Source organism: Lepeophtheirus salmonis, chromosome 8 (assembly GCF_016086655.4).
Source record: "Lepeophtheirus salmonis chromosome 8, UVic_Lsal_1.4, whole genome shotgun sequence".
In the NCBI taxonomy this organism is placed as follows: domain Eukaryota; kingdom Metazoa; phylum Arthropoda; class Copepoda; order Siphonostomatoida; family Caligidae; genus Lepeophtheirus; species Lepeophtheirus salmonis.
In genome coordinates, this window is record NC_052138.2 from 16,978,392 (window position 1) to 16,993,925 (window position 15,534).

A 15,534-nucleotide genomic window follows, 5' to 3' on the forward strand; every position below is an offset into this window, starting at 1 on the left:
ATTGTAAATTGTGAAGTTAAGATAATTTTCAGCATGTTTAGAGTCATCCACACCAAATTACAAAATGGAACTCTGAATTTTGTACCATCTAACATTAAGTATTCATTTTTTTAAAATATAATCATAAAGTGATAAGTGATAACTAGGCAAGGGTATCGAGCGAGTGTATGCAAAAGCGGGAATGAAACATGTGGTAATATTGATTAAAGTTACGGTTTTGGAGGATAGAATATCACGTCATTCTTCTATTATAGAAATGAGAATCTTCTATAATTTAAATAACACTAGAACAGTTTAATATAAAAAGTAGTCGAAACTTTTCAAATTCCAGAATACTTGATTTACTCCGTGAATATCATAAAATAACTTCCATATTTATATATTATAGATCTATTTACATTGAGATCTCCTAAATTTCTTCCTTAAAGTCGCTAATATGATATGTTATACAATGAGTCATCAATTTTTAATGTCTAAAAAAACTGAAATATCAATTATTTACTATGAAAAAAATATTAATTAGAAATGTCAATACATGTAATACATTGAACAAATTATTAATGAAAAATGATACAACATAAAAGTTATTAATATTAAATATTACAAATGAATTTAAAAAATTATTAGCAACAAATGTAAATTATATAATTAAAAATATAATGGGGTATTTTTACTCAAAAATAAATATACGAATTGTTAATAGAAATAAAATCCGTCTTCATCGTATCATACTTCAAATACAATAAAAAGACTTATAATTATCCTAAATAAATTCCACATTACAAGTTCAAATCCATGGATCATACTCGAGTGTTTACCCGAAGAAACGGATGTTAGACAAACACATTGCTCATTTTATCTTGTACAAACACAAACTGAAGTTGATAAATTTTATTTTTAATGGACAAATTCATCAATTAAAATAATTAATTCAATAATTTAGTTCAGTAAAAACAATATTTCACCCTGAATACAGAAATGAAATGCATATTTACTTGCTACAATATTATAGATACAATTAAAACATTAAATACAATAACTTTTGGATTTAGACACATACAATTTATTCAAGATACATTTGAGAGATTATTCACTATTCTATTTGCTCCAAGATCACTATGTCTATTGCGTTTTCTATTTTCTTGCACATTCACAAAGGGACATTTTAACTATGAAATTGGACGTTTTCTAAGCTATTAATTCAATCAATTTAAGAATCATCATATAATTTTACTACGCACTTGAAAACAAGGTCCATTCTATATATTAGTATTTATCCACCCTTATTGATGGTGAAAAGCAAAATTCGCAAATTATAACTTATTTGCATACGAGACATTAGAATAAATCAATTCCTCAATTTTCGTAGTCATGTTTTTGGTTCCACATAATAGTTTTTCTAACCTTCAAATAAGCTATGACGTTATGAATTACATCGACAATATTAACTTTATTTGAACTCACAATATACACAAGCTTTGAAACTGGAAGCTTCCTATGATTTAAATAGGGATAAAAAGTCAGCTCTGGACGATAGTGTACGAAACCTCGTAAATACATTTGTCTTAAGACCGTGGTTCCCAATTTTTTTGTGCCCAAGCCCCACCAAAAGACAAATAATTTTTTTTTGGCACACCTATTTTAATTAAACCAGTTATATGGATTATTATAAGGCATTGCAAATAATGCATGTATGTAACAAATCGTACAACACATTTGAACTTGTCTCAAGACACACGGTTTTGGAACAATTACCACTTAATATTGTCTGATTTGCATGTGGTAATATGAATTTTATCAATTTAATAACTGTTATTAGTAGTAATCTTGAATAATTGGCAGAATTGCCTTTAGATCTAATCAAGCACAAAATGTTCCCTTCTGATTTATACATAAATTTGTCTGAATTGACTGTTTCTGTTTGACGTCAGATTGTTGGCTAGCTACAAAGCGTGGATATATTGGTGTAACTTGCCATTGAATAGAAACAGATTCTTGTCATGGGCAAGATTATTACTGGAATTGAAAAAGGACTTACCTTTCTAACGATATGATCCACTTGTTGCCTACAGCTAGCCATCCATTCAAAGATTTAGAATGTTCCACTGTTTCTCCAGAAATGTAAGAATATATGAAAAAACTCTTTGTTGATGAAGTTACCCTTCACGTTCAAACTGAAATTGTTTGTGACAATCCTAGGGATTTAGTGGCAATTGAATAAATATTCCAATGAAGAAAAAATTCTAAAAAATAAAACTGCGGTTGGAATTGTAGATCCTTTTATGAATTTAGAATACACACTTTCCCAAAAATCAAAAGATAATTCTAGAAAGTAATATAACACAACCATCCTCACCTACTGTTGAGAGTATTTTATAAAGATGGTCAGTTATTTGAATGATGATGACAGTTTAAAAGATATTTTTTTGTCAATAAATCAAATGGTAGATTAATCATTTTATGGATTTTTTAAAATTTTAAATATAATTTTAGATCTGTGAGTTTCATTTATTCATGTATCTTATTTCTGTTCATTTTTTGGAATAAATAATATACACCAATAAATTTCAGGAATTAAATTGCAATCATATTGAGTTTTCAAATACACATTAAAATCCCATACGAGCGAAAAAATGAGACCCGCTCATTGTTTTAAAAACAAGCGGGAGTACGCTCACAATATTAATAACTGAATGGGAGCAAGAGTGCGCTCAGTCAAGTCCCTTAAAAATGTTCAACCTCCGACTGGATTGCAATTCATTGGATCTACATATGTATATGTATTTTCCCAAGGAATACCAGAACTAATGGAAAGGAAACAAAAATATCGCGCTCACACAAGAAGGCTGACTCTTTCTTTTCCTGTAACTACAAAAAAAGAGAAATGAGTAGTATGATTGATGAACATTGATAAATTATCCGACTCGTAACAATTTATCACAATCTTAAATTAATCAATTTCTTAACTTATCCTAAATTATATTTTTTCCTTTAACTTATTAATTCCATTTTATGCCCAGACAAATTAAAACTTAATTTAGATTACTTTCGACATTCATTTAGCATATATATTTTTTTATATAAGCATAAAAATAGTTTTATTTCGTTTGTAATAATTAAACTATAATATTGGAAGTACAATCATCTGTACTTTTGAATGCAGTTTGGCAATGTTTTTGTTGTATTGATGATGACAAATATTTTATATTCAGTAAACAACGCAGAATTCTTCATTGCAACGATGAAAAGTTTATCGATATTTTAGGAATATAGGTAGAAAAACAGTGACCAGATTTGCAAGTTGTAGATGGTCTTTTATAGAATATTGGATAAAATACAGGGTAAATACTCAATTACTATTACATATTAAAAGACAATAATAATACCCTCATCTAAAAGTAAAATGATTCTATAATATGACTACACATAGTGTGAACAAAACTAGATATAATAGGAATCTTTGATCATTGCTAAAATACTTGAACGTATCTCACTTCTACATAAGTTTCTAAAAAGTTCATTTCTAGTTGAAGTATTATGATAACTAACGGTAGTTGAGTATTTACTTTTATTATTTTCCTGATTTAAGGTCATATCATAGTTATATATTTTGAGAGATGTGCAGACATAGAATGTTTTGGGATAATGATTGTGATAACTATCCGACAATATAAATACTATTCCTTGCTGGTGTATAAGATCCTCTTGAGAGAGTTATACATATAGCAGGGAGATTCCCCCATAATGTTCTCAATTTGTATATCATATTGATCTACTTTGAGGGATAAGATTTTAGAAATTATTCTTTCTTTGGCTTTGTATGAATCGACTTGAACAAGTTGAATTGTGTCAAATAAGGAAACTATTTACGTTTCAGTAGCATCCTTTGGATATTAGTTAAATAAACAATTTTTCACTGTATATTCACTAATTTATTTTTGGTGATATAGACATCAGACGAGAAGAATTCACTTTTTTGCACTACCAAGAATCATTTTTTTATTTTAGAGACAGATATCTTAAATAGAAAAATTAAGGAGCTGTTCACAAATATTGTCAAATATCTCTTTCTCTGTCTGACCTTCGGTGGAACCGAGAAAAGTAGCAATATTGATGGCTTCAGTGACAGAGTTAATTTTATTTTCTGAATTTATGCAATGTGATAATAAGATCTTATTTAGGTCGATGTTGTTACAGAAAATTCTGAAGTAGATGTATTCTTCCACCTCCAGGCAAGCAGCAACGTCTAGCCCTTTCAACCTGAATGTATGTTTTTCACAAGGGCAACTTTTGGAGTTTTAAGGAACAAGAATCCCAATGGGATTCCGAAAAGAGTTTGTCATAGAGATCTTGTGCCGAAAGAATGGTCTTTTCCATAAACATTGCATACTCCAGAGCTTCTTGTCTTTCCTTCTCTAAATGCACTCTATTGGTGCTAGTTAATGACTGTGTTGGTCTTGGAGGTGGTGATGGGGATGACAAGTAGCTTGCCAGATTCGGACACTTTGATGGGATGGCTTCCTCTTTCAACCACCTTTGAATATATATCATTTATAAGTATTATTGATTACTAAAATTACAAGGGAAGAAATTGCAAAATTATATTAAAGTGCATAACTTAGAATTTGAAGGTAATTTTGAATTTTGGAGTCCTTCATGGGGAATTTGTGAAAGCTCACATCCGGATCCTTAGTAATACCGTCATAGCCCTGCTTGCATCCAGGAGCAGAAAATTTGTACACCATTATTAATTAAGTAATAAATAAAAAATTAATTAATTTGTTTGAACCACGTTTTCCTTCATTATAATTTGTATAACAAAGGAAGAATGTGTGAGCCTCCTCGTGTAGAAAAAAAGTGAGCGCGATTTTAAGCCCTTCTTCCAGTTGTTCTTTGTCTTCCTTGATTTTCGCTAGTAGTTCATATTTTTCCATTTGGATATCCTAGCCTCACGGATAAGTAAAGGTGATAATTCTGTAGAGAAAAACACGTGCAAGGAGAAGGGGGGGAGAGAAGTACTAATGGTATCATTGTTTAAAATACTAATGTGATTATCAACTACCTGCTTTATTATGATTTTTGAGGGTATAACGGAAGTATTTATTAGCAAAATGTTTAATGAAGATACACTACATATAATTGACTTAGACGTTTTTTATCCGTTACAGTAGATTAGAAAACGTCACACTCCATGAAATTGTAATTCATTATGAACCATATTCTCAGAATAATAACTAATGAAACGACAAAGTAGAGTATTTCGAAATATATTTGAAGTTCCAAGTTTTTCCTTATGTGGAAGTTGCTATATACAATTGTGCACATGATAGATATATCTCAACGGATGAGATCTAAATAATTATTAATAATAAAGTAAATGTCAAAATCATAAAATTAGACAATAAATATACAAATAAAAAAAATGTTAGAATTAAATCCATCGTAAAGATTTAGTACAAAAGCTAATTATGTAGTAATGTCCGGCGATATTACTCCATATTAAGGGCATCAAAAAAGATTTCCCCCGTTATTTATGCTTGTATAACACATACTATTATCATGAAGGATACGCACAATTGCTAATTATAATGCTACACCCAATGTAATTACCCCTGCTGTTGTGACCATTTAAACAGTTGTTTTTGCCTTTTATGAGTTTTCCGAACACAATTTCTTGGAGCTTATCCTTAAGTGATAAAAAATTAATATTTATTGACCCTGTAATATGGGGAAACCTAATGATCATACCCAAGTCTTTAAGTGTAGAAACTAATTTCAGACAAGCTACTACTCCCGTTGTTATGACTTTTGACCTCGTCATCCATCCACTGCTCCTTCATTAAAATTCTGAAGTTCTTTTCTTCTTAAGTCAACTCATACTTCGTCTCTTACTCTAAGAAAAATATTCAATTAATAAGAGTCCTTCAGTTTCCGTGATGTATATAACGCAGAAATAACTTACATCAATCACAATTCCAATTATAAGGTCGAGTTTGTGATGTATAATCTATATGGATAATTATATAACCTGGTCATTGATTTCTTTATTACTTGTGTGCCTCTTTTGTCATTGGAAAACAAGTGGAAGATAATTTTGGATTCTTAAAGATAATGTGCCTCTCTTTTTTCTATAGTTTGGTCTGCATTACCAATAAATATTCTATTCTGCTAATAAGTATATTTATTTATATATAAAAATGTCTCATTTCATTTGGTATATGCATATAGAGAATTCGGGGAGGAAGTCAAAGGTCGAGTCGTTGAAGAGTGCGAGGATAACTGTAAATCTCAGTACAGTTGGAACAATCTGAAATTGCAAAAGAACAAAGGTCTTCGTCTCTTCATAAACCTTCTTTCTTGTCCAAAAGAGAATGAAACAGACTGCATTACGTAGTTACCTAAAGAACTCGAATCCTCGAAGTTGTATACTTAGGACTGTGAATTCATACTTCCAATGTATCTGTTGTTGCTTGACGAAGGTTGACGTGGTACAAACTATTAAATAAAGGAATCCACGACGACCGAGAGAAATGAGGAGAGAAAATACGTGGAGGAATAAGGCAAGGAATAGGAACACGTATCTTATTAATACATAATACACTACTCTGATATATCATGCCGGTGCTTTGCCAGGTTCTGCTCCATGAATAGAAGCCTGTTGATCCGCTCCATCCATAACCAGGCGCGGACAAACCATTTATTCTTCTTATATATACAATACTTTTTATCTCCATAGACTCTCAGCACACGCACTGGAGAAAGGAGAAAACTACTCCTCATGGTTTTAGGAACACAAGCTCCCTCCCGTTTCTGAGAAAAATACCCTAACAGAGGTTAAAGGGATACGAACACCTTGCTTGTCCCTTGGATGTACCCTCATCCAACTCTGGATGATCCAGGGGAGAAACCATTACATTAACGTGACCCCATCTCGCTCAGTACCAATATAATTCATTACAAAATACCAAACAAATTGCTGTGGCAAAGAATCGTCACTTAATAGATCGACAAATCCCTCAGCTACGTCTTTCACCGGTAAAAACGATAATGCAGTGAAGCACTTAATCTTGGTGTTGAATTACGTGTCTCTTTCATATAAGTTTTTTTAAACCAAGATTAACAATGTATTTGTAAATATTCTTCGCCATATGAAAGAGGCATCCAGTAAACATGGTAGACGGAAATACCTCTCGAAAAGCATTTATAGTCACTTTTTCAAAATCTACCATCAGTGTAAGTGGTTTGAGTCATGGAAAAAGATTTTTAGAGTGCTGAATAACTTGAAATAAATGACTTGAGCTTTTTCCGGTAGGAGGATAAAAAGACGTGGAATTGATGTCGTTTTTATTCCACTATGGATTGTAAAAAGTTGATAGAAAATATTTGGACAGCTTTTAAAAGTTCCGTAGCATGCCCAATTTCTATTTTCTATCAAATCATGAGTCCCATAATTAGTTCCAAAATAAGAATCCTCTATGAATCATCTGCGCCGCTATCATAGACTAAAAATTTGTCCCCATTTTTTAATATTTTATATACTGGAATATCATATCCAGTTTTGAATAGGAGGGGCTTGATTTACTTGTTGTCTCCATCGTCGAATATTTCGAGACAAAGTCAAATTTTTAGGAAGTAATGCTATGGTTGATACAATCCCCGATATGAGCACTCTCGATGAAGCCACTGAGTTAGTCCAAGTGTCTTTTAGATGATTAATTGCCTCCATCCCCCGTGGTTTGGTATTTATCCACTTATTCTAGAGTTTGGAAGGAAAGCGGTGCTAGGATACTGGATCTTGAGCACTAAGTATTCATATATCCTTGTTTACAACCTGGAGCACCACACCTTTTGGACATTTTTAAGACACTTTTTAATATTAAGTTACAAGGTAATCGAAGCAAAATAATACTTAATCTGTGAGGTCGAACTAAGTTTTTTTCTAATATTTTCCTCATTTTGAAGTGAGCCATATAGCGTCTGCTTACAGGTCTTTAGTATTACATGCCTTAACAACCATAGCTTGAGATGTCTTGGCTCGGCCGGCTGTCCAAGATATGGATAATGGTCTTATTGGCACGAGTTCTTTGGAAGTCTTGATATCGGAACCAGTAGATACGGATCCTCAGCATCCTGTCGGCCACACAGAGAAGGGAAGAATAATACTGATAAAAAGATCACGTTCTACGACAGATTCAACAAGGTAACTGATCAAGTCTCATCCTTGATTTAAATCTGTTTACATTCTTCCTCTTTTCTCTTCCTTTTTTTCTCTTTCTTTCTATGATCTTTCCTCCTTTTTTTACGCAAAACCTTGGTTCGAACTTGATATAATATTATCCTTTCTATAAAAATGAGAAGTAACATCAGCAAAGAAAATGGCATTTAAGGCCATTTTATTCACTACTTCTGCATATTTTCATTAAAATGGGCTAAATTGATTAAGTCTATGCTCTATTTTAATATGAATTTATGCAAAATTGCTTTAGGTAAGAATGTTGTAAGGCGAACTGTCCTTAGGTATAAATGTTTTATGCAAATTGTCCGTAGGCGAAGATGCTTTAGGCAAACTTACTGTACACGTTTCTTTTAACGCTTTAAATTCGAAGTTTACCTTTCAGTTACAGAAAAATACAACCTTTTTTATTTCTTTTGATCATGGTGGGTATTAGTCCATTTCTGTTGATATTATATACACTAATCATTTTTTAAAGGCCCTTAAAATTTCGTTTTATGGATAAAATATATATACAATCAAACTAGTGATTTGATTTCGATCGTTAAATCAAATAAGTTGCTAAAGAAAATTTATATAATCATAAAACTTACATCTATCAATTTGTAATAAAATAGATATGTTGAATTGGTTAATGTCTAGTCACGGGAGAATGAAGTTTTTCTACTATTCTAACCGTTGTCGTGTTTGTTTATTTTTCTTTACTAAAATATAAATACAAAAAAATAAATAATATATTGGTGATAGGCAAGGTTAATAGAAATACATTCTATTAACTTTGGGTGATAGGTATTATATCAGTTTATAACAATCTTGCTATTTTTTCCACTTACGACTCTTTTTTTTGACCTTCTTTCCCATGCCATATTTCCCCCAACCATTTTTCCTAAAATCCATTTCTATATCAGGATCGTGTGATATTCTATCCTCCAAATCCATAACTTTAATCAAATGTACCATATGTCTCGCTCCCGCGTTTTCCTCGCACTTCACTCGATGCCCATCCCTACATAAAGGACATACACACACACACATTCTCTTTTATATTTATACAGAGAAGATAAGATAATTCCATACAAGATCTAAGGTGATTGATGTTTAAGTAACTATATTTTCAATTGTTTTTTGGAGAACTCACCTTAAGATTTAAAAAAATAATAATAGTTTGTTTTTACTCAATTTTATCGTTATGGTATGGACTCATCACTAAATAATAATTTGATTGTAAAACAAACAAAAATTAAACGAGGTTACGTGATATATATTTGTTAAATTCCGTGAATATGGGATCTATTGTTTATTGTCAAAAAGGAAATAAATAAATATTATTTATTAAATACAAATATATTATAACTAATATGTAATAACAATATTAAATATAATTCTTAATTTGGTAATAATTAATATAAAAGTTCCATATTTTATTTGTTCGGAGTATCAGTTCTATTTGGAAGTAACAGTCTCAGAGCCAGCCAGAAAGTGCATTTATAATCCAATCATATAAGAATATAATAAAAATTTGTTATTGTTCTACAACCCCTTAGCACCTGGACGCGAAAAGAGGACCATCGTTTATTCGAAGCAATTACATTATAAAAGATGAACCTTTTGGTAAATGTAGCTGATACTCGAGATATGTAGTGAGTTCAGACGCGGATATTCTATAAGAAATTGGGAAAAAATCATAATTTGAAGGAAAAGGTAAAATATCTCATGATTGACTATAAAATAATACTTGATTTTACAAGGACAGAAATTGTGTTGTCATCATCGGCCTTCAATAATCATGGTATGAGTATATTTTTAACCTCATATTGACAAACATTGAATTAATTAATTAAGTATTAATTATTATTGTACATCTGATTCTGAATTGTTTAGATCAATAAAAGAAATGTCTTTAAGTTAAGGTGCATATCGAGGGTTAAGGACCAATTGTCGAAACTCAAAAAGTTAATATATACATGTTATTACCTATTTTATATCCTAAAAGTCTAATATTTAATGTTAGTAATTTAAATAAAGATAAATTCAGACTCTTGAAATGTATTTCTCTGATCCATTTTATTCTAAAAATTGTTTCCATACTTAATTATGACAAGTAAATATTTGAGTAACGACAATTTGGCTTTCATCCCACGATACAGATGGAGATCTAATAAGAGTGATATAGGTAGCATCTTTTGTTCAATATTCTGAAGATTATCATGTTAAGTAAAAGTAAATTACATAATATATAAGAGTGGTTCCTAACTGGGGCTCCTTGGAGCCCTTATGCTCCCTAGTACATTTTGTAGTACCAGTAAATAGACTTTGGATTTTGAAGTGTGTCTTAACAACTTATGCAGGATGGCGCAAGATAAATCATAATTAAAAAGTAATATACTATACAATATTATTTTAACAAATAATATATTATCTCAGGTTGTTGACTAAAAGTTCAAATTTAAATATTTGTGATATTCCTATATTTGTTGGTAATTATTATAAATTAATATAGAAATAGAAATATGCCATCATCTTGTGCTGTACTTGGATGCTCGAAGGGAGGATCATTCCGATTTCCATCAAACGAAAGTATGTGTCTTAAATGGCGGATTGCTCTGAAACGAAAAGACGCCAATGGCTTCCTCTGGAGCCCATCCCCTTACTCTGTATTATGTGGCGAGCACTTCAAGCCAGAAGATTTCAGAGAGGTACTACAAAGTCTAGCTGCTGTGGGGGGGAAAGCATATCGGCACTTGAAAAAAGATGCTGTCCCATCTGTTTTTCCTTGGTCACAAGAAGGTTCTAAAAATCAACCTGAGAAAAAACATTGTTTGATCAAAAATAAAAATGTGGCAAGTTTTAGTATTAAAGTGTACTTAAGAAATTTTCATATAGCCAACCTTTTTATAGAATGAGAACAAAATTAGCAATGACGATAGCATAATTGCGGATCCTGCTCAATATGGGAACGTTGTATTGGTGGAAGAGGGCGTTTTAAATCCAACACAAGACGTAGATTACCAAACAGATCCCTTGATCATAAAAGATGAGTATGTTCAATATACGTCTACCAATGAAAATATCATTCGACCTCTGTTCTCGATCGGAAACTTTGTGAATGATCCATCAGGTAAATAAATAAAATTCTACCTAATCTGAGATATTATAAAGAAGCATACTAGAGTTCTATATTTAAATCAGCATCTGTAGTTTTATAATAGATAAATGGGAAAACGGATTTTTTCTTTTAAATATTCATTATACTTTCTTTTAGACTATTGTGTCTAAGACTAATATTAATCCAATTATTTTCAGCAATCGTCTACTACACGGGACTGAGTGACTACAATCACTTCAAAGACCTGTTTTTTTGCCTCGGACCTGCTGTCAATCACCTATGCTATAAAATAGAGTCCTTAACGCGGCAGGATGAGTTGTTCCTTACATTGATGAAGCTACGTCAAAATAAAGATGACATTGAACTTGGTATTATCTTTCATATCCACCGTACTTCCGTCAAGAAAGTGTTCATCACCTGGGTGAACTTTATGTTTGATCAATTTAAAGAGATTGATCGATTCTTGTCCAATGACACAATAGACAACCACCTGCCTGTGGACTTCCAAACGAAGTTTCCAAACACAATAATGATCTTGGATTCCACTAAGGTCAAAACCAATAAAACAAGCAATGTTACAGATCAGACATCCAAATGGAGTTCGTACAAAAGCAATGATACAATTACGGGAAATGATTTATTAACCAAACATGAAGTTAAAGTGAATACCCCAAGTCCCATGAGAGGGGTCAATCAACCTCCGGAGGCAAGAGTCATTAATGAAATAAAAGCTGCTTCTAAAAAAATACATGTAGAGAAGACTATTAGGCTGGACAAGACCTACAAAATCCTTCAAGAGGAGCTCAATCGTCATAAAACTCCCTTGTCAGGACGGATAATTTATGTATGCTTTGTTTGTTGTAACTTTAGAAAAAGCACTGTAGCTCGAAGTGCATAAAACTTATTTTGTACGCAAAGTTCACCGTTATTCTCTTCGCCTTGTGGAAAGTTCATCATGGCAAACTTAATCGTGAAGATAACTAATATTTCGAAAATGTTTTTTTTTAAACAAATTAATTGGATTTATTACTTAAAATTTAACGATAATAGTAGTAATATTAAATTAGAGATTACATAATTTAAAAAAATATTATTAATGAATCACAATTACCTTGTTACAAACGAACATTTTCCAAATAATGATTATTTTTATGGTTCAGTTTATCATGATGAACTTTTTTTACGGAAATATCAATACTTTAAACTTTTTACAGGTGAAATTCCCTTTATTCAAGTTTACCAAAATGATATTAATTTTATTCAGACATAGTGTATTGGTATTAAAATATTTATACTTGGACACTATTCATTAATCATGCATCGGACCACAGAAAAGAATATGCTTTGGAGATGGAAGAGGGCAGATACCTAGTTCTTCTTGTTTACATCTTCCAATGGAGTTGTGGAACTATACTCAAACCTCGAGGTTGAAATGGCCCAACACAGAAAAAATTATACAATTATTACTACATGAAATTATTTTTTTTTTAAATTTCTATAATTAATAAACATTATGTACCATACATATGGTCTCACTTAGGAGCTTGGTTATAAACGTTGTAGGTTCATGAGCCTTCTAAGTTCTAATAGGGCAAACAATTATTATAGACCGAAGTTATGATTTTGCAAGCTATATGAAATTTCGCGTAAGATATTACTTGCAGATTTTGATGAATCTAGAGGAAGTCAATCGTCACATTTGCTAAATATTTCCATACGTTGGCAGTCGAGTATTTCACTCGATTCGGACTATTTCAAGATGAGGTACTTTGACACAGTCCTTTACCTAGCAAGTATTGAGGAAAGGGCTCAGGGATATATGCCAAATATTTGTGATAAGTTTCAGGAGTGGCAAATCCTTATGCCCATCAGCACTCCAAATTGACTCAGGAATTTGGAGCACATCGAGATATGAAAATATGTTATTAAATGCTTAGGTCAAGGATCATCATTCAGCATGGTCTTTGATATCTGAAAGGGAATTTTCGCATAGTTAGAGTGACGTACTTCCTACAATAATTTTCAAAGAAACTTTGTTGTAGCATTTCAGTATACTTACACAAATGAATAATTTGATTTAATATCACTTTCTTGATGATTCAAGGAATCCTGTAATTGTAAACGTCAACTCTTGAAGCACTAAATCCGCTCCAAATTAATATATAAGTGTTTCACAGACTTGAAATCATATTTTTGAATACACTTGCGAATCGAATTGTCCCACAATCAAAGACTTGACTTCGAACCAAAAGCCAGGATTAAAAAAAAAATAATCAAGAAAAGCCTTTGCACTATGGTCTCTATTTATATTATAGCCAAAGTTGTGCCCGGTTCAGGTTCTTCGATTCTATTGTTTTCGGTTCTTTCATTTCAACGGTCTCAGTTCTTTTTTATACAGACTCAGTTTGGTAACAGACACATAAAACAAGTGACGTCGTTAGAAAATTCTTGCCCAGGGAATTATATTAGATTCAAACAGGCCGCAGCTACCCTAACACAGGGTACGTAGTGGCCCTGAAAACTAAGGTTACTTAAGAAAATGATTTTCAAATAGTGGGGGCCGTGAGGAGAGGGGGGGCACAGGAAGATGGATAATTGAGGATTGCTTTCCGTGTATTAGCGTAGGGGGCCCTTGGCATAGTAAAGTTATGGGAACCCCTCACTTTAGAAAATATTATAATTATCATATCATAGGGCACCGAAAAGCTTAGTAGCGGAACTGGATCCATAATCTACCCCATCCCTTTCCTCTTTTATTTACACCGTCTGGTGACTAAAACCACTTTTCCAGATCCATAAGAAGCCTTTAGTTATTTGAAACTCAGATACATCATACAACTATATCACCTTGGCGACGTAAAAAAAAATCATTGGAAAACGATAATTTATAACTGTTAATTATGAATTTGAAATGGCCTCAAAATAAATCTAGAGGACTCGTTGAAAGTATTTAAGGACTTGGACTTGTGAGCAAAGACTTGAGACTCGACCTGTACCTGCATTATAATCACTTTTTCTGACCTTTGTCATTTCATAGTCAATTGCATTATTGTAATTTTCATTTGATGACCAATATGCATTAGGTAATAACCGATATTTGAAGAGATATTGCTATAAATTCAAACTTTTGATTACAAGTAGTAGATGATATATAGCGTAGAAAATCTAACATTATACCCATCATAATTATAATCTGTAAAGGTCAAAAGTATTAATTGACCAATTTATTATTAGTAGATGTGGTGAATATATTCGCTACTTGCGACTCAATTTGGACTTGAGTTCATATTTTGAAGACTTTACGAATCGATTTGATCTCATTATCAAAGACTTGCAACTCGACTTGGGCTCGAAAGCTAATTTATACTGATCTCTAAAAAAAGTCTTATTCTAATTATGTACTTGAAGACAAGCTTGATATAAATATTCGGACTCTGTCAAAAGATTCAAAGACTTGGACTTTGTGAGCAAAGATTTGAGACTAGACTTGTAACTGTAGTCCTACCTAAGGACTTTTTACAACTTCTGATTATCAGTGCAAGCCATAATCAACATACTTAAGTATTTTATTCTATTATTCATGAAATATGGATCTATTTTGCTGCAGTTAAGGAGTCTATAGATTAATTAGTTATTTGGACTTTCACAAATTTCAATTGTGGTGAGTACAAAGTTAGATTTTTTTTGACGTTATCCGTCTCTTCTACTAACCATAATCTAAAGTTTTAATATTTCTTGAAATATTACATATGGATTATATGCATCTATGTCAACATTTTGAAACTTTCGATTACGAATATCCTGTTGATATTACTTCGAGAAGTTTTGGGACGTTTATGCTTGATCTTTAATGTTGAACTAATACACATATTAAAAATTAGACATAATTACTCTATTTATGTATTTCATATTTGTATTCACGACTCTATGTTGCCGTATTGATGGAGTTAATCAAAAATCCTGTATATATATTTATTATAACATCATGTTAATACTACTTCAAAAAATTGATTCCTGAATTTATCTTGTAAATTAACCAACTAAAACTCATTATTTTACCAATTTGTTGTCGTTAGATTATGTATAAATCCTTATTGAAGATTAAATGTCACGCATAGGTCTAAACAAGTAGCCCAAGTATCTATTTTAATTGAAAAATGTTCATATTTCAGTATTAAAATTTTGATGATTTGGT

General features: G+C 31.6%; 1 protein-coding gene and 2 long non-coding RNA genes across 18 annotated transcripts; 1 reads left to right on the forward strand and 2 right to left on the reverse strand.

The window, feature by feature from the left end:
* Nucleotides 1-1,347: 1,347 nt before the first annotated feature.
* LOC139906179 (uncharacterized) lies at nucleotides 1,348-2,300 on the reverse strand. Its single transcript, XR_011781516.1, has 3 exons — nucleotides 2,039-2,300; nucleotides 1,465-1,636; nucleotides 1,348-1,404 (listed from the first exon to the last, which is right to left on the reverse strand). It is a non-coding gene; the product is annotated as an uncharacterized lncRNA (long non-coding RNA).
* A 151-nt stretch (nucleotides 2,301-2,451) lies between these two features.
* LOC121122779 (uncharacterized) lies at nucleotides 2,452-9,439 on the reverse strand. The gene is made up of 7 exons (XR_011781375.1): nucleotides 9,372-9,439; nucleotides 9,067-9,315; nucleotides 8,827-8,937; nucleotides 7,910-8,342; nucleotides 5,749-7,845; nucleotides 3,567-5,686; nucleotides 2,452-3,312 (listed from the first exon to the last, which is right to left on the reverse strand). It is a non-coding gene; the product is annotated as an uncharacterized lncRNA (long non-coding RNA).
* Nucleotides 9,440-9,558: 119 nt separating this feature from the next.
* Nucleotides 9,559-12,862, forward strand: LOC121122778 (uncharacterized). 16 transcript variants are annotated; one of them, XM_071890376.1, is made up of 8 exons: nucleotides 9,559-9,934; nucleotides 9,987-10,022; nucleotides 10,115-10,453; nucleotides 10,531-10,610; nucleotides 10,734-11,073; nucleotides 11,132-11,351; nucleotides 11,537-12,183; nucleotides 12,554-12,862. In XM_071890376.1, exons 5-8 carry the CDS (start codon nucleotides 10,744-10,746, stop codon nucleotides 12,650-12,652), a joined length of 1,296 nt encoding a protein of 431 aa, XP_071746477.1. In that variant the 5' UTR covers nucleotides 9,559-9,934; nucleotides 9,987-10,022; nucleotides 10,115-10,453; nucleotides 10,531-10,610; nucleotides 10,734-10,743; the 3' UTR covers nucleotides 12,653-12,862. The 16 variants fall into 16 exon arrangements, 8 of the variants coding, with proteins under 8 accessions (XP_071746477.1, XP_071746474.1, XP_071746475.1 ...); XM_071890373.1 differs by having other exon boundaries at nucleotides 9,982-10,022; nucleotides 10,115-10,610; XR_005865850.2 differs by lacking the exons at nucleotides 10,115-10,453; nucleotides 10,531-10,610 and adding an exon at nucleotides 12,500-12,553 and having other exon boundaries at nucleotides 9,560-9,934; nucleotides 11,537-12,309; nucleotides 12,604-12,862.
* The last annotated feature ends 2,672 nt before the right edge of the window (nucleotides 12,863-15,534 follow it).

Coding starts and splice junctions, on each gene's coding strand:
- LOC121122778 (XM_071890373.1), top strand. CDS start 10,744: ATGCCATCATCTTGTGCTGTACTTGGATGCTCGAAGGGAGGATCATTC. Junction 11,074..11,131: donor TGATCAAAAATAAAAATGTG/GCAAGTTTTAGT, acceptor ACCTTTTTATAG/AATGAGAACAAAATTAGCAA. Junction 12,184..12,553: donor TGTCAGGACGGATAATTTAT/GTATGCTTTGTT, acceptor AACTTTTTACAG/GTGAAATTCCCTTTATTCAA.